The sequence below is a fragment of the Lathamus discolor genome, chromosome Z (genome assembly GCF_037157495.1).
Source record: "Lathamus discolor isolate bLatDis1 chromosome Z, bLatDis1.hap1, whole genome shotgun sequence".
Lineage (NCBI taxonomy): Eukaryota > Metazoa > Chordata > Aves > Psittaciformes > Psittacidae > Lathamus > Lathamus discolor.
This window is the reverse complement of record NC_088909.1, coordinates 3,529,627-3,554,824: the sequence shown is the minus strand read 5'-3', so window position 1 is coordinate 3,554,824 and position 25,198 is coordinate 3,529,627. Positions and strand designations below refer to the sequence as shown.

The window sequence follows — 25,198 nt, the reverse complement described above, 5'->3', positions numbered from 1 at the left end:
GAAACTGGCTTAAGCAGCTCCCTTGGATCTGGTGCATGATTGCGATTGATTTGATTTTTAAATTCTCTTTTTTCCCAAGTCATCGTTCGCATTTTATTTCCTGCTTTTTTTAATTATTATCCCTCCCCCCTCCCCCCTTTCTTTCTTTTTTTTTTTTTTTTTTTTTTTTTCACCTTTTGGGGGATTTGCAAACCGAATTACATGCATGTCCAGTGGGGGAAGGTTTAATTTTGACGATGGAGGGTCGTACTGTGGAGGCTGGGAGGACGGAAAGGCTCATGGCCACGGAATCTGTACCGGCCCGAAGGGTCAAGGTGAATATTCGGGCTCCTGGAGTCACGGCTTTGAGGTGCTGGGGGTCTACACTTGGCCCAGCGGCAACACTTACCAGGGCACCTGGGCGCAGGGCAAGCGCCATGGCATTGGCATGGAGAGCAAAGGGAAGTGGGTGTACAAAGGAGAGTGGACCCATGGATTTAAGGGACGGTACGGGGTCCGAGAATGCACTGGAAATGGGGCCAAGTACGAAGGCACCTGGAGCAATGGATTACAGGATGGCTACGGGACAGAGACCTACTCGGATGGAGGTAGGTGCTGCATTGATACCTTCCCAGCTAGGGTGGGTGATGCTGTAGGGTGGAAACCTTCAGACAGGGATCCTGGGTTAAGGCTGGAGTCTGGGAGTTTGCAGCCTGCTGCTGTGGAGGGAGGGATGCCCATACCCTATAGGAGACAGGGAACCAGCCCGTTGTGGCATCAGCCCAGCTTTTTGCCACAGGTAGCCCCAGATGTTCAGTGGGTCCCTGGTGCCAACTCTTGCCCCCTTCTCTTCTCAATCAGGGTTTTGGGGGATGGGAGCTGGCTGCACTGGTGGGGGGGAACACCCAGATCTCACCCAGTGGTGGTTGGAGGATTGGGATGGGCTGAGCCATCAGGAGACAACCCAAGTTGCACATGGGATTTGCAGTTCTCACTGCATCACTGGGACCTGTAGGATTTGTATTGAAGCAACCCAGGACAGGGGGGAAGTGAGAGTGTGTAGGGGTGTCCAGGGCAGATGGGTGCACCTCCAGTGCTGCCAATGCTCCCAAGGAGGAGCTGGGGTCGTTGTGTGCCCTGCAGCCCCTCCAAACGCAGCCCCATGCTTAATAATAACAGGCAGAAGACTTTAATTCAGACAAGAGTCTTACATTCCTAGTTTGCAGCTTAATGCTTAGCGTAGGGGCTCAGAGGGATCATCAAAGCTATTCTCTGCCGTCAACATGGCTTAACGAGATGTTGAGGGGAAACTGGGATTAAATGAAAAACAGGAAAACCCAATTGGAGCGACCCAAAACAAAATATTGCCGGACTTAAACAAGCTTAAAGGCTGAACTAGGAAAAGCAGCTGGTGCTTTGCTGTAAGTGGCTGTATCATCCTGTCTCATGGTTTGTGGCTACTTCCATCTCTATTGCCACCATAATCTGGTCCAGGCCTACCTACCAGTGGCCGGGGGCATTCAGCAGCACTGCCCTCTTCTTTCACTGTCAAATGTGTCTGTCTAAAGCAGGCTCTTTTTAATTATTATTTTATTTATTATAATTTTTCATTATTTTGCTTCATTAAGGAAATTGCAGCATTGATGAGCTCCATCACAGCCTTCCTGAAAGGTGCTTCAGGACCTTTCTCTATAAAACCCAGTTGGTTGCTTTGTGATTATACAGGCAGGCAAGATTAAACATTTCCTGCAGCTGCTCTTTTATGCTCTGGAAGGGAGAAGTGGAACAATATCTTGGGTTTTAATGATAATTTCATGCTGGTGGCTTTCTCCTGAAGGCAAATAGAGCTGCAACCTTTTGTTTCAGCCGCCTGGAATAATGCTGGGGTCTGGGCTGGAATCTGCCGGCTGTGCATTTCCGAGCCTTCAATAAACCCCAGCAGTCCTTCAGCTGAGAATAAAGCTGCTTGGCCAGAGAATAATTGCGGTCTCCCACGTTCGAAGCGGTCAGGAGGGGATGTGGGGGGGTTCTGCGTGCTCAGTGTGAGAGCTGTCTCCCTGCTGCCCTTATGGCATCCAGCCCCTACCAGGGGAGGGTTTCAGGAAGGCGAACAGAAGTCTTAACAAACTACAGCTCTCTGAGGGCTGGGTGTTGCAGGGCACACATGTGCCCCCAGGCCAGCACAGTCCCCATCAACTGCAGAGCAGCAGTGATTTGGGAACCCCGGGGAGCATCCCCAAACTGGGCTGGTTTACCGGCGGTTTCACTGTTTCTGAGAACCTACCAGAAGCAAAGAGCTTCCTCTTCCATCTTGTCAGGCCAGACCGGCCTCTTGGTGCCTGGGGACTGAGAGCTGTATTGCACATTTATCATTTCAGGAGGAGGTAGGAAGATCAGTGGGAGAAAAGGGCAGGGTCTGTAGCAAAATGCTCCCTCAGGGACTCTGAGGCTTTCCTAGAAGGGGAAATGCAGACTGATGGTGGTACCTGTGGCCAAGCCCATCGTGCTGCCAGGAGTAAGGACACCCCATGTGCGCCCCGACTGGGCTCCTCCACACCAGCTTCCCCCCATTTCAGGTGAGCAGTCACCACGGAGTGACTGAACCCAGCCAAAATTGCACATTCACCAACTTGGTTGCAAAAGTATTCAGAGCTTGTGGCCCTTTCCCAGTCGCCTGTATGAGTTCTGGGTGGAAAACCCCAAAGTTGGACATCTCCAGCCTCTTTTGGACACTGAACACTGAGGAACTTTGAGCATTTAAATGCAAGAAGCCAATGTGTGCAGGAGCTCTGCTGGAGGGGTGGCTGAGTAGCTATGGCACAGAGAAGGCAACTGTTGGGAAGGATGTTTCTCATTAATCTATTCAAGCTATTACCTTCATCAAACTGAAGTATCCTAGAATCCTCGCCCCAGCATCTGTCACTTGCCACCCACAGATAAATATTCATCCCTTGCATTATGCTTTTTTAGCACATCAACCATGGCTAGGGGATGGGTCCCTAAATGCACAGCGAGGCTCTGGAAGTGACGTGCCCCAAAATCCATGGGTTTAGCTCCACTTTCACCATTCCCTTACACAATAACGGGTGAAGACAAACCCCAACACTCCACCAGGCGCTGTCTTGGGCAGCGATACTTTGCGTGGCTGATGCGCACGTGTTGATGCACAGGGCTTGGACACTGAGCAACGGGGATGCGGTGGCCCGAGCCACGCTGCCATCCCTATGCCCTGTCTCTGCTCTCCGCCCCGGGTGCCGTCCCCCCACCACGCCGGGTACTCGCACACGCATGCACGCTTCCCCCACATGCAGCTTGCAGCTCTCACACCTCCCACACGGGCACACTCATCGCCATGCACACACGCCTCTCCTCCCCACGCCGAGGAGCCGCTTCGCCCCTTCTCATGCATACCCACACGCACGTGGTCTGCCCCCGGCCCGGAGACAGCCCTCTCCGACCCATGCGTGCACCAGGGGAATGTGGACTGTGTTCCCCGAGCTGTGTGGATACGTGTCCATCAATGTAAACCTATCCCACAGAGCCCAACGACGCAAATGCAGCCGTGCTGTTTCCCTATAAGCCCACACTTTGCCCAATCTCCTTGGCACATGCCTGACCCATGTGTGGCACATATATGCACTGTCCTGTCTTTCCCCTGCACGCACACATACACTTGGACCCCCCGAAACCTCAATACTGTGGACATGTCCTTATCTTTCTGCCAAAAATCCCTCCTGCCCCCATCCAGAAGCTCCCTGGTATTACATAAACCAGGATCCTGAGGGTTGCTTCAGTCGGATGCTGGAGTTGCACCACTTATTTGCTGGGCCTGATTCAACCCAGCTCCAGAGAGGGAGCAGGATTGCTCCCTCGCTTCAGGTGAAAGGGGCTGCATCCACCTGGACCAGCGCCGATGTGAGCCGGAGCTGCTGCTGTGGTCCTTGCTGGAGCTGCTGGAACCTCTCTAGAGCAGAGAGTTGGAGACCTCCTATTGGAGACCCCCACCTGAGCAGGTCTGGAGACATCTCAGCTGGTTTCTGCCTTTCTGTAACTCCTTGGACAGTGTGGAAGCGCACAGGGATTTTACCCTGGGGACAGTTTGAGTGGTAGCTGCAGGCTTGCCGCGGCAGTCCTAGGGCTGTGCATTGGGTATGGGTTTAGCTGCTGAAACCGTGGTTGTGGGGATGGATGAGGTAGGGAGCGTGAAGGAAGCCCCAGATCTGCTTTTGCCCTTTCAACGCTGTTTTTCTCCTCCGTCCGCCTCTCCCCAGCTGAGAATTTGGGGTCCAAAACCAGACAGGGTCTCAGGGGGGGCACCAGCCCCTTGCTTGGGTTCCGTTTGCCCAGCCAGCCCTTAGGGAATGGCTCGCAGTGATTCCCTGGTCCATGCTGGGTCCCTCCCTCTGCTACCCACATCCCAGGTTCCCATGTGCTGCGCACAGCCTTGTTTCTCAGGAGGGCTACCCCAAAACAGACGGGCAGTCGCATCGTGGTTCTTATCTTGTGTAATCCTCCGTGCCCACTCACCTAAATGAATCATCCCTTTGATAGGTGAGTGAAATATAATTAGTGTTTTCATTGTTAGCGCCATGTGAGTAGGCATGTAGGTTTTCTTGGCCCAGGCTGGGAAACATTCCTGCTTCGCAAGCAATGGGGAGAGGAAAGCGGTGCGGTGGGAGCTGCCGGTGTGGGCTGTCTCGCAGCCTGTCCTGCCCCAGTTTCCCCACCTCTGCAGTGGCACTGGTGACACTTCCAGCTGCCCTCTTAAGTGGGTGCACCAGGAGCTACCAACCAAATGGCTTTAATATGGGTGAGGAGGTGAAAAACAGGAGATATTTGGCAGAAAACAGGCCCTTTGCCAGTGTAAAGGGCCGCTCTTGGGGGGATGCACCAGGGATGCCGTGATGCTGGTCCAGGAAGGGGTTTTGAATGAACCACCACCAGCCAGTGCCTCTAAGGGCAGCAGCATCTCTGACAGCTGCCTCATGCCTCTCTCCATAGCGGGGTTTTCCACGGGTTCCTCTACAGCAACAGGGAACCAGCTAGCGAGGGCAAATTTCCATGCGGTCTATTCATAGCACGGATGTCAGAATTACCTTAAAAGTACCAGCTCTCATCTTATTTTGCTGCCGGGAAGGAATTGTTGATGCACTTTAAATAGTGGGCGGAAACAAGCAAATACAAGTGCGCCCTGATTCCCCATCCTCCTGCTTCCTGCAGATCCAGACAACCCCCTAAGAACCTGATAATTAAAGATAAAAGCTGTGAACTCTGTTGATGAAGCTTCTCACCGCCTAGATTTGGTACAGAAGTTGCTCGCAGTGCAGCAGCGGTTATAGGAGAGCAAGAGCTGAGGCGTCGGGACCCACCGAGCATAGAAAAAAATGAATCAAAATACTAAATGAAGATTGTGGACCAGCATCATTAAAAATAAATGACATGAACTCATGGTAATAACTTACATCGCTGGAACATGATGCTTAGATTCAGGTACAGCTTAGGACAGAGGAAGAAGGATTTTGACCCCAGGGGAAAGGATGCGAGATAAAGGCTGTCAGACAGCCTCAGACCCTCACTCCATCTTCTTGAGGGTTCTACCCAGCTCCAGGGGATAATGTACGAACCCAGCCCTGGGGCAGTCTGGCTTCCTTACACCTCCCTCCTTGACCCATAATAGAGGGTGACCTAAGCCATGAAGCACTGTTTTAATATCCTCTCACCGGGGGTGCTGGGGTGGGCTTCTCATGGCTTTTAATGCAAATCTCAGGGTATTTGCATGTGATTTGGTATCCCATGGGGCCCCTCGTGGTTGGGTGACATCTGCTCCTGTAGCTGAGTGGTTTTTTTTCCCCTTGAAGCTCCAGCTTGTGGAATCATGTGATTTTGCAAGATTTTGAGCTTCATTTTCGAAGCAAGGTTTCCACCCAGGCTATTGCAGAGCAGTCATTCTTACAGGCTTGGAAACCAGCAGATGAGAGCTAAAAATGCCTTCTGTTTAAAAATGCCTCGATTTTAAAATGAACCTGATAAATTTTGAATGCTCTGAATCAGGTAACGCTCATGTAGATGAATGATCTGTATTAACGTAGGCATGACTTGGAGATACATCCGGGCGGGATGGAGCTGGTGATGGGTCTTAGAGGAGGCAACACTGTGGTTTAGTATCTGCCTTATGAGTTTTGGCAGGGTTTGCCTGTTTGGGGTCTGGCTTTGACATTGACTGAAATCCTGAGCAATAAAGGAAGTTTTTGGCAGGAGTTTGCAGTAGTTACAGGAGAGTCTTGATGCTAATTTGCTGTTTAACTTACAGTTAAACTATTTATTAACAAAAAAGGGAAGCTTGGAGGAAGAAAAGCCCCAAACAGTTGAATGGCAAGTGGTTGTATTTTGGGGTTTGATACTGGCTTTTCAAAGACAGGTTCTTCCTTCTGAATCAAAAATCCTCAAAAATCGCAATCGGTGCATGGGCATTCCCTTAGAACAGCCATTCCTTTCCCAAAATGATTCCCTGAAGATGTTCCACTTACTCGTAGCACACAGCACAGCATCATGAATTTTCATGAATGAGTGAACAGCCGGAGCAAGGTCCCTAAATTTGCAGACCTTCGCACCAAGATTATTACTAAAAAGGTATAATTCCCTGCTCAGGGCATCGTCACTTTGGGTCTATGAGGTGTTTCCCTGGACTGAATAAGGGATTAATCATTTATTTCACAGGATAGAAAAAAATCTTGCTTTCACCTCACCACATCCTGCGCTATCCCCGCTCCTGGTGAAGCCTCATATCCCACATCCATGGGGAGCTCAACCTCATCCCATGGACCCCCAAAGCCTGGTGCCTGCATACAGCACTGTGTGTGAGCACTGGAGAATTAGCCCTTACTCCTGTGAGCTCTGCTCAGAAACGGGGTGAGATCACAGAGTTTGCGATGAGGATTAGAGCGCTGAGGGATTAATGGACTAAGTATTAGCCCGATTTCACTCTGCTTTGTGAGAGGAGCACATTAGCTGTAATAAAGGAGCTGAGTGATATGTTAATGTGTTTCTCACCCCTTGTGTGAAAGCCTCATCCTAGTTTTGGCCCCAGTCGGTGGCTGAATACTCAGGGATTCAGCTGCCCATGGACCCCATTTCACCAGGGGATGATGCACCCTCGACTGTCTCCAGTGAACCTGGCACTTCCTGCTCCCAGGAAAGCTAGAAGTTTCTTTTTTCCTGTTCTTTCCTTTCAAAAAGCTCCATTTCCCCTGACTCCAGGACCTGGCACTTTAAGGAAAATCATGACTGGCCTGAGACGCATTATGAGCCCCATCAGAATTAGCGATGCTGGGATTTGATTGCCATTGTAATGGCTTAAAGCATTTGTCCAAATGCTGGCTGGAAAAGGCAATTACTAATGCAAACAGGCTGGGGGAAGCAGGAGCAATAAGGGAGAAGAGGGAGGGGATGCTCAGGATGGACTTGTGTTTTCCTGCGCAGGGAGAGCAAATTGAGCTTTTTCCCTCTTAAAGCAAATAGCCAAAGTGCCTCGGAAGTTGTTATCAGGAGAGTCCGAACCTGGTCATGGGTATGGGAGGATGCTCTTCTCACAGATGTTATCTGAGCTGAATTTCCATATGTGGTTTTTATGTAATTAGTACTATAAAGGCACATACTCATTGCTGGGCATTCCCTGTGGAAAATGGCTTAATTCGTGTAGCCTGGCTTATCTTCAGAGGTAGGACATCGACTTCAAGGCTTTGCCCCATTCCATATGTTTGCTGTGGGCTGTGCAGAGCCACTTTGTGCCTGCAGCAGAAAGAGGCACACACCTCGTTTTGTTGGAGAAGCTCATCCTCCACCTCGCTCTGCGCCTCAGTTTCCCATCTGTAAGTGCAAATATCAGCAAATATCTTTCCAGTGCCATGACGCACATTAATGTTTGCCAGTGAGGGAAGTAGCTTCCCTCTGCTGATCTGATTGCAAAGCGTCTTCAGAGCGGGCCTCATGGCAATGAGGACATAAAGGACTCCCGTGTTTTGGATGGAGCTCATATCCCCCAGATGATCACTCCTGATGATGCAAACCTGCCTTTCAGATGATTTTCCCGAGTGGTTGAGCAATCCCTGTTCTGTGGTATTTCATCCAGAGTTACTCTACGTGGTTATTTGCATCTGCAGAGGAGGAGAAAGATTCCCTTGCTTGAGGCTGTCTAGATCCATCTCTTCTCTCCAGCCCCAGTCTCTTGCTGCTGCAGGTGTCCCACAAGGCACTGGCTGTACTGGGGCGATTCCTGCACTGTTTCTACCTGCTTGCAAAGTGATCTCCTATGGCACATCACCCAGATGCAGCAACTCCACTGGTTTATTTCCTTAGATGGAGGGTCCCTGCCGTTTAGCTTTTAAAAGTGCAAGCTAACCATGCTGATAGGAGCTGCGGACTTGTAATGCTTCATTATTTGTTGAGCCCAAGCAACAGACTTAATGCTACCCACCATCCAGGCAGTTACAAAGCAGCTCATGGCAGTTTCACTCTAGTCCTTCCCTCTTCGTTCTTCATTGCTTTTCTCCCTTCTCCTTTCCTTCTTCCCCTTCTCCCCTCCAAGGATGCCAGGACCTCACTGTGCCCATCATGTATGTATGTATCCAGCCTCACATTAAGCAATATGACTAACATCCATCACGTGCTTGTGCCTGCAGATTATATTTGCATACTCAAAAATCCATACTTTATTTCTTCCCCTGTGTAAGCACTTACCAGAGCATATTTTCAGCAAATTAACAACCACATAAGAAGCACCTGACTGTGTTTTTAGCATGACCTGGTGGTGGTCAGAAGCATGGAAACCATTGGCAGAGCTGGGGGGAGATAACTCACCGCTGATGCTGTATCCGTGTGGCATTGCACACATGTGCCATCACTGATTGCCACCTTTCATAGTGGGCAATGCAGGTGAGAAGTCCTAACCTTCCATATCATGCTTGTGTAGGATTTAGGTGAACATCTGGGGGACAACTGCTGTATTGGGCACACAGCAGGAAATGCAAGTCACCCAGCACAATGCCTTGTCCTGCTGCCAGGAGGGCAGGAAGGATGGTGCTTGGGATGTCTTGGCACCCACATGGATGCTTGGGAGGACCCACACCTGCAGGTAGCACATTTGGGGGGCATGTTTTTACCAACAAGGTCCCCTGACTGCTGGATATCAACAGGGGTCTCCAACGAGGGTGTCCCTATCATTGCATCATCAGGATCTGAGGCTGAATTAGCATCCTCCAGTCCTCTCTTTTCTCTCATACATCTTCTGTTTGGGATAGATGTTTCTGAGATACCAAACACGATTTGTGCATCAATCCTCCCTGGGTCTTTCTGATATTGAATAGCTGGAAAGTGATATCTGTAAAACCTGCTCCTTCCATCATCATTCACGAGACCGGCCTAATTATTGCCATCGGATGTCTTTAATTAATATACTGCAGAGTTCAGAGATGGGGGGGGGGGGGGAGATGTGAGCATACCAGGAAGGATCCTTCACAAGATAAATGAGCAATTTGCAAGGCCTAATGACTTCAGCTTCGTTTGGAAATGTGGAAGGTGGACACTTTGGACAATGCAGACCTCATTCCCAAATTCTGCTGAGTGGCAAAAGCAACCTGGGAGGCTTGGATCACTGCCATTGCCAAACACAGTCACTGTGACAGGCAGATCTTGGCTGTGCTTCAAGGATGGGACAGAGGCTAAAGAGGAAGCTATCCTTTGAAGCTTGCTGCTCCGATGTCTATGGAAGCCTGGGTAGCTGTGCTCGTGTCGATGGTTATTCTAGCTAGCCTTGAAATACTTTACATTGAGCCGTGAGAGTGGGTTATTTGTGGGGTTTTTAACTTTGTGTTAGTGATGGGTAAGGAATATTTTTCCAAGTGTTTTGATTTTTTCTGAGGTCATATTGTGATAAAAGTATGTATGTGCCTACCGACCTCAAAATGCTTTACAGCATCCTGAGTAGCTGCTTGAATTTCTCCATGTGAGAAGCTGAAGTGGAGTGAAGCAGGGCAGGTCGGTGCAAATCTCCCCGTGTGCTTTAACCTATGTGCTTGCCAAGGGCTTTTTCGAGGAGAATGTGGAACTGATTGTCTTGGTTTGGGAAGCGCCTGTGAGCAACCTTCAGTCCATAACACTCCTACCTAATGGTGTTCCTGGACTGGAGCCAGAGAGCTCAGAGGACTGCAAAATGCAAATCCTTGGGTACCAGGAGAGGGAGGAAAGAAAATGTAGACATTCCAGCCCCAAAATCCTGACTTCTGTCTCCGCACAGTACCATGGTAAAGATGAACCAGGTTTATATCCAAGTGTATGGTCCCACCCCGGGCCAAGGGAAGCCCCATCTGCATTGCTGGGCTGTGAGCAGCCCATCACCCTCCATTTTTATGTGCAAAAAGGTATGGATTAAAACTTCATCAATGACGTGACTCTTCTTGCCCAAGGCTTCAGCCTGGTGTGCTGTGTGGCAAGAGCAAGCCATGAGCTGGTTGCCTCTTCCCAGCCATGGCTAAGACCTTGTCTGCAAGAACAAGCAGCTCCCTTGCTTGAACAAGCACATGAGCCCCACCACAGCGGCTGCATCCCAAAGAGATGAGCTGGAGATGGAGGTCAGTCTCCTCCTTCCCTCTCCCCAGGAAAACCCCCAAATCTCTTTGGTAAAGCCAAGGAAATGAATGGAAATCTGTTGTTCCCAGTGTCTGTAACGCCTCAAATCCTCCTGGACCACTTGCAGATAGGAGCTAATGAGTCTTCTCCATACCCAGATGAACTGATGGAGCGTGGCTGCATCATCCCTGTTTACAGCAGGGAACATGAGGTGCAGGGGTTGAACCCAGCCACCTTGCCACCAGCTTTGCAGGATTCCCCGTTTCTCCAAGGGACAACCAAGGCAAACTCTGGTTTCAGGGATTTTGGCATTATGGGGACAAAGGAGCAGCCCTGCAGAGTCTCTGCTCTCTTCCCAGAATGAATCTCAGCCTCCTGAGCCAAATGCTGAGGAAGCACTGAGGAGCTGCAACAAATTAGATTACCTTTTGTTGCTTGTCATTGCTCCAAACATATGATCTTCTGCTGGAGAATCAGGAATGATGCTTTGGAGGCCAGTGACTTCCCGCTTTCTGCTTTCAGCCTGCCTGGCTCCAGCCAAGGATGGGGCTCTGCGTGGTCCTCTAGGGAACAGAAATTCCTGCAGGAGTTTAAAAAGCCATTTTGGAAACATCCCAGCCTTGCTCCAAGGGGAGCAAGACAAGAACCTCCAAAACTCAGGCTTAAGAACGCAAGCGAAAGTGGCCAACAACTGCATTGCCCATTTCCTTTTTCCCCAGGTTCCTGTCCCATCCCAACTTTCCCCATATTTCCTGCAAGACCGTTCCCTTTCTCACATTCCCTCTGCTGTTTCCAAAAGGTGAATGCTGTCAGTTATTTTCTCATAGCCTCAGGTTATTCCCTCTCCTTACCTCTGTGTGTGGCTATATCCCCACCATTCTTGACATTACCTTTACCTTGCTTAAATCCTGCTGGTGTGATTACACCAGGAGTCAAGAATTCCTCCCTGTGAATCTATGGCAAGCAAGAACGCACCCTGCTTATTCCCTCGGCTCTGATTTTGCTGAAAATTCCCATTCCCAGGGCAGGATCAGGCCCTCTTTTCAGCAGGATCATGATCATGGCTGAGATTTATTGGCTTGGCTACCCAGTGCTCTCCTACCCTCCACACTTCCATCTAGCCCTACCGCTGGTTGTTTGTATGATGCTGCCCTGACCACGTAACGGGTGCTGCGTTTTACCTGATAGAATCACTCCATCGATCTCAAGCAATTAATGCTTTGTAAAGCATTTTGCAAATATTGATAGTACAGAAGGAGCTGTTGCATTGGTTGTATTACCATAGGAAGTCACAAATTACCTGCCTCAGGAGGGTTTTATTTCCATGTCCAAGACTTTCTTGGATGCTCTTTGTCCTTTTTGCTCAGTGTAAAAGAGCCGCATAGAACTGAGACAGGTATTTGTGGCATCTTGGAGGCAGCCGTAAGAGTGACCTGCATGGCTGGGGAGAAGAAGTTGGTGCATTTTATTCCCCAGAAATTATCCTCTATCACAGTGTCTTTGCCTCTTTTCCATAGGGCCCTGGCTTGGGCAATGCAATCAGCTTGTGGCCATGGTTGCAGTAGTGTTGGCTTGCTCCCTGCTTCCCATCCCAATAGAAGCATGTTCCCATCTTGCACACAGTTGAAAGAGGGCATCTGCTTTTCTGCCCAGACCCTTGGAGGTGCTCAGCTCTCTCTGTCTGCGCTGAAATCCTTGAGGATCTCAATTCAGCATCTCAGCAGATCAGCCTGGGGACCTTTCGCATCAGATGTATTCATCCCGTTACACCCAAACCCATCCTATGGTCCCTACTGCACAGGCTTCCTATTGCCTGCTCCCTTTTCACCTCCTGAGCAATGAAATGGCTATAGCCATTCCACCCTGGCAAGTAAAGTGGAAAATCATAAACCCCTGTCTCCTCTGCAGGGAGAAAGAGTCTCCCAGCTCCTTGTGAGATTAAGCTTTGTGCATACATCTGCAAATGTTAGGGGGCAGAGGTTAAACTGAGCAGTGCAAGGGGAGGAGGTGGCAGTGCTTAGCAATGCAGATCAGATGGCTCTGAGACCTTCCAGTATTCATGTCCAAATCCTGGGATATTTAGGGGTTGGAAACATGATGAAGTCAGATGAAGGAAGGAGTGCTGTTTGGGTGAGAAAGTATGGATGAAATCAGCTACCTGGAAGGCAGCTTTTTGATCTGCTGGTGGCTATGAAGGTGGCCAGATGTCTTGGTGGCCATTGGGACCCTCCTAGGCAATCCCCAGAGGTAATCCATGCTGCTGCCTCCAGCAGGGAAGCAATCAGGAGGGCAATACCACCCATGAAAGCAGACTTGGGGTTTGGGTTTCGCTCTCTAATGGGGGTTGCTCCATGATGCCAGGAGGGGAGAAGCAGGATGGACTGACTGGATGGGGTGGCTTCTCAAGCCCTTGCATCCTTTGCTTACTAAACTTGGCCTTACCAAGGAGATGCAGAGCATCTCCTGGCACCTGTGCAACTCTAGGAGCAGGTTTTAAGGCCATGCAAGGATGACAACTTCCCGGGCACCTCTGCCTTGCTAGAGATACGCTGCAGCTGTAACCTGCTGTGGCCAATTCGCTGCCTCTCTCCAGCTGAGATGCGCTGTCACGCTTGCTCCGACAGCGCTTTGTTCTGCTCTTTGCTGCTGCCTCTGGTTTTCAGCAAAGGGCTGTGTCCGCTTTGGTTTAATCCGGTGGGGTTTTCATCAGCTGTAGATTTGCTGGGGACAGGGAGGTCAAGGGAACATTGAAGGGAAAGGGAACCCAGAGCACGGGCAGGGCAGGCTCTGACGGATCTCTTGCAGGACCTTTCCTCCCTGTCCTCTTGCGCACAGGGGCATCTCTCCCTGAAACCCATCGAATCCGTCTCTAAGGGAAACAGGAGGCTGAGCATGGTGTGAGGGCATCACAACCATCTTTTGGGTTCCCTTTACAGGGGTGCTGAGAGCACTGGGGGAAATGTCTCTCACCCATCTGCTGCCCATTGCTCCCCAATGGAAGCAAGTGACATTCCCCAAGGGAAGGGGAGTGACACAGTGCTGGGTCTGCAGGGGATGGATGGAGAGCTAAATGAGACCACAGAGACCATTCCAGGGTGCCACTGGGCACAGGGAGAGCCATGGGGGCACAGCATTGGTTGTTGCCTGCTCTTGGGGCCCCAAAGTGGACTGCAGCCAGACGAGCAAGGCTCACTGCTCAAACCCAACCACAGGACATGTCTGATGTCTCCTCGGAGCTGTTTGCCAGCCATATTGTCCCCCATCTTCCTCCCTGCCAGAACTGCCACCACCTCCTCACCCTGCCCTGCCAGTGCTTTCCATAATCCTGGTGCTCTGCCTCCCTCCTTGGTTCTAATCCTATAAACCCTCAGTAAATCCTGCCCACCTGGCCCTGCTTCTCCAAGGAAGTCTTTTCCTCAGCTGGGAGCTGGCATTGTTTTGGGGTGCACAAGGCTGTCACCCAGACAGCAGAGCAGCTCAGGGGCATTGCTTGCATTGGGGCACTGGGAAGGATGCCCGAGCTCCAGGGGATCGGTGCAAATGTGCCTTGGAGCTGGTTTCTCTTTCTGCGCTCAGGGTGAGCCGCTCCAGCCTGTATCCGTCTCCAGAGACACCACTGAGCGCCAGGGACTGGGCAATGGAAACCCTAGGGGAGCCCTGGAGGTGGGATCGGGAGGAGGAGGAATGAAGAGGAGCCAAAGGATGCGTAGCTGTAGGGTTGGGATCACTCCTTGTAGTGAGAATGGGGTTCATCTGGGCTGAGGGTGGGCATGGGCAGCACAGCCTGTTTTAATCGTTCTTTCTGCTGGGCTGTTGGGAAATGTTGAGAAGGAAACATTGCAGCGAAGCAGCTGGATCTTAGGGAACAATATTTTTGCAGCCAAAAGAGCTGCCTGAGGTGGAACCAAGGGGTTGCTCATGTCTGATTGCTTACCCTGATTGCTAAGGACAAAGAGCATCTTGTGCGGAGAGGGGACGGAAGGCCTTTATCAGTCTGAGCAGGTGATAGTCGTTGGGTTGGTTTCATCTGGGCTGTTTTGGTTGGATTCACAAAGGGTTCACTCTATCAGCTCATGTATTTTTAGATTCCTCTGGTGTGCAGGAGCAGGGCTGGCACGAAAGGATGCTGTGAGGTGCTGCCTGTGCCTCTCCCAGCATTGCCAGCAGGGACTGGGAATGAGGGCATCCGAGGGCTAGGACCAGCCACGGCATCCCAACAGCAACACCAGTGCCAGGCGAGGAGCTGTCCCCGGGCTCATTCATCTGCAAGGGCTTAGGCGGGCAGTGAATCATAGGATCACAGACTGGTTTGGGTTGGAAAGGACCTTAAGTTCATCCAGTTCAAACCTACCTGCTGTGGGCAGGGACACCTCCCAGCACTGTGTCTTGAGCTAGTCCAGAACAGATTAAGCCATCCTAAGAATAAAAACAAGCCACACGGTTCAACCAGCTGGGATGGAACGTGAAAGTGTGCCAGTCGCTGAGCTCCTGCAAGGGAAGGGATTATAAACCCCGGGGAAGATTGCCACTGGGCACTTCGGTATACGGGGCAGGCATTACACACTGGTTGTCTTGTGCCTCCTTTCAGTGTTGTAGTGAGGTCTCGTGTGTGTTTCAACCCATTAACAACCAGTTAAGCAACTCCAGTAAGTGCCCACACAAATGCAGGGGTTCAAACAGAGGCACATTTCCAAAGAGAATAACCAAATGGATCTCTCCCCATGAGGCCTTTATTTCTATAGAGCAGCTCCCTTCCGCTACATGCCGGATGAAAGGCACTATGTATATAAGTAAATGCATTGTAATGTACCATCTGCTTTGATCACTGCCGGCAGCATTGACAGGGATGGAGTCTGCTTCCGGATAACGATTCCCTTACCCCAACTCCCCACTCTGTTCCCTTTCAAATTAGGGTCAATTCCTCAAAGCATCGCTCCCTGCTCCGTGATGCCTTGGCTGGTTTCTAATATTTCCATGCTGCAGCTGGAGTGCAAGCCTGCAACCCAACCAAGACGTTATTTTCCCCTCCCACAATATGACATTACAATCCTTGTCACAGAGATGGGACTGGGATCCAGAGCTGCTCTTTGCTGCTCCCGCTAACCAAGGGCTTGCAGAACAGTTTGATGCCATTAGCACTCCACAGGATGCCATGCCATGAAGCCCCTGTTTGCTTTTGTCTCCTCTTCTCAGGGACATACCAGGGCCAGTGGGTCGGAGGGATGCGCCAGGGTTACGGCGTCCGGCAGAGCGTTCCCTACGGCATGGCTGCGGTTATCAGGTCACCCCTGAGGACGTCCATCAACTCCCTGCGCAGCGAGCACACCAACGGCACGGCGCTGCACCCCGACTCCTCGCCGGCGGTGGCCGGCAGCCCTGCCGTCTCCCGGGGTGGCTTCGTCCTCATGGCCCACAGCGATGCCGAGATCCTCAAGAGCAAGAAGAAGGGCATCTTCCGGCGGTCGCTGCTGAGCGGGCTCAAGCTCCGTAAGTCCGAGTCCAAGAGCTCCTTGGCCAGCCAGCGGAGCAAGCAGAGCTCTTTCCGGAGCGAAGCCGGAATGAGCACGGTGAGCTCCACCGCCAGCGACATCAACTCCACCATCAGCCTGGGTGAGGGCGAAGCCGAGCTCTCCGTCATCGAAGACGACATCGATGCCACCACCACTGAGATCTACGTCGGCGAGTGGAAGAACGACAAGCGGTCGGGCTTTGGGGTGAGCCAGCGCTCGGATGGGCTGAAGTATGAGGGAGAATGGGCCAACAACAAGCGCCATGGCTACGGCTGCATGACCTTCCCTGATGGCACCAAGGAGGAGGGCAAGTACAAGCAGAACATCCTGGTCAGTGGCAAGAGGAAGAACCTCATCCCGCTGCGGGCCAGCAAGATCCGTGAGAAGGTGGATCGGGCAGTCGAGGCTGCTGAGCGGGCGGCCACCATCGCCAAGCAGAAAGCAGAGATTGCGGCATCCAGGTAAGGTGGTCCCTGTGCCGATGTGGTGTCTGAGCAAGGGTCAAGCCGCAGTGGCTGTGGTTTGATGGCAAAAGTGGGAATAGACTTTTTGCAGCAGTAGGCGCCTGGTGGGATGTTTTAGGGAAGCTGGTGGAGGCAGGCAAGTGTTGCAGTGCTGGCTGGACCACGAAGTGGGAGCATTCAGCATCCTGGAAAGCCATGCTTCTGGACTAGTCCAGGTCTCATGGGTGGTGTTCAGACTGAGGTGGATACAAGCTGATTTGTCCTTCTGCTAATTCCAAGTGGGATGTGGATGCAGAGTCTTCCCAACCCAGCCAGCAAGACCATACAGGGTCACCCAGAATGGTACAGCCTGTGCAAGGGGTGATTGCGCCGTGCACTTGTGGGCGACAATGTGGGGCTCACAAGCTGATAGCTGTCACTTAGGAGCTGCTGGGTTATTTACCCCATTTCTCCATAGCCTCTTTAATAAGCAGGACGATACCCTTAGCAGAATTGCTCCTGAGATGTTGTTTGCCCATATCCTCTGTCTGACTTGTAGCCAAGAGGAGCCATCCCAAGGCTGGCCTGTGCTGGGAGGATTCCCAGCTATTTCTGTTCCCAAAAGAGGTTTTGAGTGGAAAAGCAGTCAAATCACTGGCTGCAGCTGATGCCTGGGGAGGGTTTGCCCTGCCTGACGCTCTGCTAGAAAGAAGCAGCTCTGGGTACCCAAATAATCCCTACTGGCCTCAAGAAGCCCCTTACTCCCTGGGCTGGCTGTAGCCACCATGGAACTGCTCAGTGATTCAGGACAAGGACCTGATGTGTCTGAAAGAAGGAGGGAGCAGGGGGATAGGAGTAATGTTTGATTTAGGTTGAAATAGGGTCCAACTCCCAGCTCAAAGCAGGGACAACTCAAGCACCTTCTAGCTGGCACCTGGCACTTCATGACTTACAGTGAGCTCCTAACAAGAGGTGAGCTGAGGAGAAAAGGCTCCTCTGTCAAAGTCAGGGCTCTTCGGAGATGGTTTATTAGAGCATGGTCATTCCTCTCTGGTTTATGAGCAAATGCTACATATAGCAGCCAGGCTAGGGAAAATGGGCTGGGGTTCAGGGAAAAACACAGGTACCTCTTCAGTCTCCTGTGCTGGATTAGTTGTTGGGCCTGAATCATTTGTATGCAGAGTCACACTTGGAATCTTTATCAGCACGTCTACCGATGACTTATCTGCAATATAAATGAGACTCCCAAGCCTGCTTTGGGAGCATATTTGGGCTTGATGATGTTTTTGAGCTGATGTTGTACCAAACTGTTGTCAAAGCTTTGGAAAAGAAAGAAATCCCACTAGATTGCCAGGTAGGAAACAGGCTGCAGAGCAGCGGAAAGCCCAGATCTTTCCCTGTCATCTGGGGATGTGAATGCCTCAGTACAAAAGCATTCCTTCAGTTCTGGAAGTGTGGAGCTCTAGTCTGCTGTGGGATGCTGGGTCTAAGAACACAAGCATCCTCTGTCCCTAGGTGGTAATGGTCCTGGAAAGCCACAGGAGTGGGAGCTGGAAGAGGTATGACACCTCCCCATGTTGGAAATGCTCAGTGAGCTCTGGGCATATGATATTCTACCTTCTAATTATGAGAGACAATGGAAAACATCAAATCAGATAGGGATGCAGAGCATCCTCCTCCCCTGCATCAGGTGGGATAACATGGTCCTGAGCTCTGCTGAACAGCAGCAGCAGTGCTGGGAGGAAGGATGCCTCCTGTAATCACACGTGTGCATGGAGGAGGAGAAAACCTGTGGGATTTGGGGGTCACAGAGCACCCCTTCAGTCATCAGTGAAGATGCAAAGAAATAAATGAATGGGAGCGCACTGCTTTGAAGATACTGTCCGAGACTAACCTGGTCCCACCAGCAACCCAACATCTCCACCCTGCAGCCCAGCTCCCTCCATTGTTTGGTCTTAGCTAGTTGTCCTTTACTAGATAGATACACATGGAAGAAAGCAAGCTCTGGGATCCCAGAGCTTGGTTCTTTTTATGGCACAGCCATCGCCTCCGGTGCATGAAGGCTGCTGGTGTGTTCAAAAGCCCTTTATTGATCTGCTGCACAGACAGACTCCACCGTGACGTGCACTGTGCATTAGTGCTGGGTTAGCAATCATGGATGACAGCTGTCTGGGGAACTTTGGCTGCTGTGTTTTATGGTGGGGCCCCAAATCCTATCAACAGAGAGCCAAACCATTCCAATACAAACCAGGAAGAACTGAAGGATTTAGGCTTTGGTGGAGACACAGGGCTTGTGGGATTAGGTGGGTGAACAGGCTCAGCCCCAAGGTGTTAGACAGTGTCTCAGGTGTGCAATTTGACTACATGCAGGAGAGGCCCAAGCATCTCAACGTGCCAGTCTGAAACCGGTCATCCTTCAGCGCAAGCTCTTGCGAGGGCTTTTGCAATTCTCAGCATGCAGAGCCACAAGAGAGCAAGCTTTTACAAACCTAGAACCAGCTAGAAAGGCTTCCATATCATCAGTCCAGTTAACTTTAAAGCTTCTAAATGAATAAACACTCCCCTGCAATGCCCACACCAAGCTGCATCGTCCAAATGGAAAGAAATGCACAACATAGGCAGTGGGTGCATTGGTGGAGGAGCCCTGATGCTTGGTTTGGTGGCTCTGGAGCTTAGAGGTACAATATTCCTTGTCTCATATCAACATGAGCTCTGGCTTACCAACACCTGGGGATTTCATAACAGCACTGGTGTGTGGCTGTGTATGTGCATGCGTGTGTATGTATTCTTTTCTGTCTAATAATAAGGCTGGGTTCACTGTGCAGCCTTTCCCTTGGTGGGGGAGAATATGTGCCCACCCACATATTTCATTAAATTTGCAAGATTTCAGTATTTTTGAAAACTCCACTGCTCTGTCAGATTTGGTTGGAATTGGCCAACACGTTCAAAAGTTATTAGTGTGGGAGTGATGGCATATAGATATATAAACAGCACAATCACATAAGTAAGCCCCATTTCCTGAGGAAAGTAGGCTAAAAACACAGTGTACTGGAGAAGTCTCCAGTACACTATGGAAAGTAAATTGGATTCTTAAAGTTGTTTCAGTCTGAACAGTGTACAATGTGACACAGGAAAATAAGCTCATTTAGGGAATAGTTCTTAGGTTCAGGGGATGATTCTTCTGAATTTTCTTTGATGCAATTGAAATTAAAGAACACTTTCTTTTCTCTTTTATGTCTAATTTGCTATGAAGTAATTCGTATGAAGTCAACGGGAGAGAGAAGGGCTGTGAATCAGGTCTGAAAAACTACCATTGAGATCAACTGTGGGTTTTCCAAGGGACCCAAGGGGGAAGACCTTTACAAGCCTGTCTAAAATAAGGGTTCAAAGTGTCCTTCATGTGCTGTGGAGTGCTTAGTTCCCTCTCATATCAGCCAGGAGCCCTCACTCTTTTTGCTGCTACCCTGGAAGGATGAAGGATGCACTGGAGACGCCAGCTCTCATCTCCTTAGTGCTAACATTGATACCTAAGACAAGTTGTCCATAGGCACTCATATGTCATGGTCAACTAAAATGTAATATCCAGGCAAGAGTGGTGGGCCAGAAAGCCCATCCTCACCCCTTGGCTTTCAGCATGGCCAGCAGCCATGGAGGATAGATGCATCTGGAGCACAACGGGGACCTCAGGACCTACTCCAGCCCTCAGCAGCAGATGATGGTAGTTTCAGTGCAAAGCAGACAGACTCTAATTCTCTCCAGGTTTTCTTTCTGCTACCATCGTTCAAGGTTTTGTAATTAGTGGCTGCACTATGTATGAGAGGTAGTGCCATCACTGGGGCTACGGTTGTGAGTCCCGAACATGGGTGGCATTTAGCAAGCACTTAGCACAAACTTCCTGGGGCCCTGTTGTTCAGCATCTTAAATAACAGCACCCCAGAGCAGCCAATGACCTAGCACCCCAGAGGGGATGCTGCTTTCAGGTTAGTCCTAAGTAACACACTTCCAGGCGTAATTATAGCTGAGCCATTCACCAATGATGAGAAAATATAATTAAGCTCAATAGTCTCAGGAGGAGTTGGGCTGCAGATTAGTGCAGTGCCATTCAACCTCAGAAAGGGAAACTGGAGGAAAAAAGGAAAAGGCAGTGAATAAAGACAAACTGGCAGTGAGGACAGGTAAAGGAAGATGTTTGGACTCAGCATGGATGCTCCTTCAGGATGCTGCAGTGATGATGCATCCATTTGTGTTTGAAATATGATGGGGAGCAGGGAGGCAGGAAAAGCCCCCGAGAGCTGAACAGCAAAGTGTGTGAGGTTGTCTGAGCCAAACAGATATTTTCTGCAGAAAAATGGAAAAGCAGCCTGGGCAAAACTCACAGAAAAGAATAGATTCTGCAGTTCTGATCCCAAACATTTTAAGTTGCGGTAATGTCACTACTGGCAGTACACCGCGCCATGGTAATGCTGCTTAATGCTCTCTCAGGCCTGTGCCTGCAGCTTTGCAATTGTACTTAGCTGCATTTGATGTAAGGTTTCTGCTGGCTTTCCTCATGCCTGGGGGAGGTGGCTGCGGGGCTCCCATATTAGTATCACCCTAATCCCTGCCTTGTGCTGCCAGCAGGGCTTGCGCTGGGGATGGAGGTGGGAAGGAGGAGGAGGGATGTGGGTTAAGGGGAACACTGTGGCCCACAAAGGGTTTTGTGTGCCAGGATGGCAGGGACGAGCTGGCAGTGGACTGAAGCCAAAGAGGGTCACAGTGGAACTGGCGGTGGGGATGGGGCTGAGTGAATGCTTTAGGGATAAGACCATGTATGTCAGGGCCCCCCACTGCCTCATCCAGCCCTTCTTTGGGCACCTCTGGAGCCAGTTAGTCTATTTATATTCCCTTGGAGAAGTGTTGCACCTCTGCAGGAGTCATTAGTTGGGGACTAGTGGGGTCACTGACGGCATCACCCGGTACCTGCTGGGTCTCAGGCAGGGGGAGCTTGAACCCTCCATCCTTTCCCAATCTCTGCATCCTTTCCCTGAGGGGTGCAATGGGACAGGGAGGGGAACACAGATGGGATGGACAGAGGTGACTCAAGGGCTGAGGTTATCTGGGGCAGGAGGTAATTCTCTCTATGGCAGCATTTTCTTTTTCCTTTGTTCCCTCTCTCCCCAGAACCATCCCCTGTGCCATGCAGAGAGGACGAAAGCACAGGGCTGGCAGCCTCCAACAGGCTTTACCATTGACACAGAGCTGAGCTGCAGCACAGCACTCTGGCTTTCCTTCCCTCTGCCACCTCCCTACCTTCCTCCTGTGCCTGTGCACAAGCTCCCGTGTGTGACAGGGCTCAGGCGATACTGTGGCAGCGGAGATTAGAATCAGCTGTTATTCCTCCCATCCCAGTGCCGCTGTCAGCTGGGATGACACAGTCGCATCTGACTCATTGCGAGCACCTTCAGTTCAGGACACTTGAGGATGGCATCGCGGAGCATCGCATCCTTATCCATGACTGGCTCTTGCGGGATGTGCTGCCTGCGCTGTGACTGTTTAAGTCCTCCTGCAATGCCAGTGTAATAACTTCCTGCTCAGACAGGATTTACAGCATTAAGCTTTTTTGTGGCCACGTCAAAAGTCAGGACTAGGTGGCACGCTCATGCAAGGCCAGCCCTGCTTGTCCCTGACTGCCACCCGCTGCCTGCTTTGCGATGCAAGGCTGCAGGGACACATGCATGCATGGGTATGAGCAGGCTGGAAAATTAAGTGCCTTTCATAGGAATGATGCTTTACAAAATAATCCAACTGGAAAAACCTCAGCAGGGTCTTTTTTAGCTTCTAAGAGAGCAGCTTAGCGTGGTTTCACTAGCCCTTCTCCTTTCATCGCTCTCCCATCCTTCAACCATGACTCCCAATTTGGCAGCTCCCACTGCCTTCCCTCTCTGCTGAGCCAAATATGAGCTAAACCACCCTGGCTCCATGACCCAGGTGTGTGACTTGCATTCATATCGTTATTTCCAACATTGCTAGGTCCTGATGGAATAACATGAGCAGGGCAGAGATTCACAGAGGTCCCAGACGGATCTGCTCCCTGTGCTCATAGGGGAAGGTCTCCGAAATCCACACAGTCTTGGCAGACACAGCTTGTGTTGGAGCAGGCCCGCAGCAAAGTGCAACTGGAGGGGATGGTTTTGCTATAGAATGAAGTAGGAGAAGGTTTTTGGGATGTTGGAGGAAGCAGCAGTGGCAAAGCTGGGATAGGAGAGCTGTGCCGGTGCTGGAGCATGGTCGCTTTGTCAGTGGGACCAGATGGAAACAGGCAGGGATGGCACTGTCCAGCAGCGCAGGAGGAAGGACAGGAGAGTGATTCACTCCTGGCAGGCACTGCTTCCATGGGAAGGGGCTGCCCTGGAGAGATGGGCAGGAGGTGAGGGGCTGCGTGGGGGCCAAAGTGGAGGCTGCCTCCTCCTCCTCTTCCTCCTCTCCAGCATCACAAGGCAGCCCATCACAGCCCAGATCATCTGCTTGGTTTCTGATCCAAGCCTTTTACCAGCCTAGCACATGAGTGGCCGGCACTGCTGTCCTGCTGCAGAATCAGCCCTTCTCAGGAGGTGGTGCAGGATGATTTCAGCCCCTAAGCAGTGTTAGATCCCACCACTAACAACAACCTCCTGCCCACCCTGACTGCCTGCACAGCGCCGGGAAGAGGGAATGAGCTGAAGAAGAGGATGGTGAAGCCTCTTCTTCACACTGACGCCTGCTTTTGGGTGAAGCCGCTTTTCATCAGTTGGGGGGGGGAAGGAAAACCAACAGCAGCAACAAAAAACCCATCCCCTGATTTTCCTTTCTTCTGCCTTTCCTATTCAATGAGCAGAAGCTGCAGCGTTGCTTTTCTCAGCCATCTTCGGGAGTGAAGGGAGAGATCCTCCCACAGCCTGCGCAGCTGCCTGGCTCGCAGCCCCATCGCTCTCCTCCATCCTCATCCTCACCCTCCGCAGGGTGCAAGGAGACTGGTGGGGGTACACCCAAACCTGGCAGGCCCGAGGACTAGATGCAGAGGATGACGAACTGTAGCATCCCAGTCCCTTGCTGCTGTGTCGCACCACCCTAAACCCCCTGGCTGCGTCGGTGGGAGCTGCTGTGCTGTGTCCATGCCTGCTCCCATGCTGCACCCCAGTAATGCTGTGCCTCAAAGCTTCGTTAGCAGAGGAGAGCTGAGGGGAAGGTTTGGGGTCCCTACGCTGTATCTGTGCTGCCTTCCCATCTCCTAAAGGAGGCCTGTGTGCTTTCCCCTCTCCTAGATCTCCCTTTTTGGGTTTCCTGGCATGTGTTCCTGCTGGCTGCCCTGCTCCCACTGGTCCATCCTCCTGCTTCATTGCAGCAACAGTCCCAACACCTGCATGCTCCTGTCCCACCACCAAAGCCCCTCCTGGAGAGAGGCAAAAGCAATATCAGGAGCACAACTGAGATGAAAATGCAGAATAGAGCAAAAGTACTGAGTGTTTTCCTGGGTAATGTTCATGAGCATCGCTTCCTGCTGCAGACAGATTGGGATGCTGGGGGGGAACACCAGCACTGCTGTGGTGGGGATCAGGCCCTTGGTGCTCTTCAGTTTGAAAAGCCTCAGGCAATGAGGTTTCTGTTGCCTCCTCCATGCAGGACGAATAACAAGCTGTCCTGGCTTCCTAATCCAGGAAATTAAAGGATTTGACCATAGACCCTGCTAAGCAAATTTCCCCCTGAAAATCCTAGGGGGATTTAACCCATAGATCTGACTGATTATCCCTTTAAAGCTGTGACCAAGGAAGTTCCCAATTCTTCAGGGTGCCAAGCACCCCGAAACCCCATAGCAGCAATGTAGCCATGTCTGGTGCTCAGCTCACCATCCGGTGAGACCTTCTATTCAATCTTAGCCCACCTCTGCCACCTCTTTGCAATGGTGGGCAGCAGCCCCTTCCTGCCTGCTTGGTGCAACCATGGCCCAGATCCACCCCACCCCATCCCTGTGCATCACCCTCCAGGGACATGGGATGTTATCTGGGCATTGTCGTTCTCCTGGTTCAGCATCAGGAGCAGCCCACATGGGAGACGGGCTGGGTGCACCCCAATGGGAGATAGGTAGACTTGTTACCAGCAGGGCCAGCTCCTGTTCATGGACGTTCATAGCAGAAGAGAGCAATGAGTTTTAGCTTCCCTAAATTCATTCTGCTCAATTAAAGCATGTCTGGTATCCATCCCCAGAGCCAAACCTGCTGGGTCAGTGAACCCAAGCAAGGCTGGGTCAGCGGACACCCTGCCATGAAGCATCCTTGTAAGCCTCAATGGCTCGATGATGCCACCATGAAGCCTGAGCAGCAGTTCCTTGCGGATGGACTGCCTTATGGAGGAGAAATAGGTTTGTGGGCTCAAAGCTGGACACCGCGGTCACCAGGGCTGTCCTACAGCCACCCCACTGTCAGGCAGCACAGCCTGTCCCCATCCAACACAGCAAGATCCCTTGGGGACTTCAAACAGCCATGGCAGGTGACAGCTCTTCCCAACCTTGTGGTCCTGGGAATAAACTCTCCAGAAAAGCAGTGGCAGAGACAAGAGCCAGGGGTGAGGCACTCTTACAAGGGGAGAGGTAAGGGGCAGAACTGGCACAGAGGCTGGTAGCCCTTCAGC

The 25,198-nt window shown here is 51.2% G+C and overlaps 1 protein-coding gene across 1 annotated transcript in view; it reads left to right on the top strand.

Annotated features, from left to right (window-relative positions):
* The first annotated feature begins 205 nt into the window (after positions 1–205).
* Positions 206–25,198, top strand: part of JPH3 (junctophilin 3) — a 56,487-nt gene continuing 31,494 nt past the window's right edge. Inside the window, exons 1-2 of the mRNA XM_065661943.1 lie at positions 206–587; positions 15,796–16,573. Coding sequence (XP_065518015.1) covers positions 206–587; positions 15,796–16,573 — 1,160 coding nt within the window. The remainder of the gene's footprint in view (positions 588–15,795; positions 16,574–25,198) is intronic.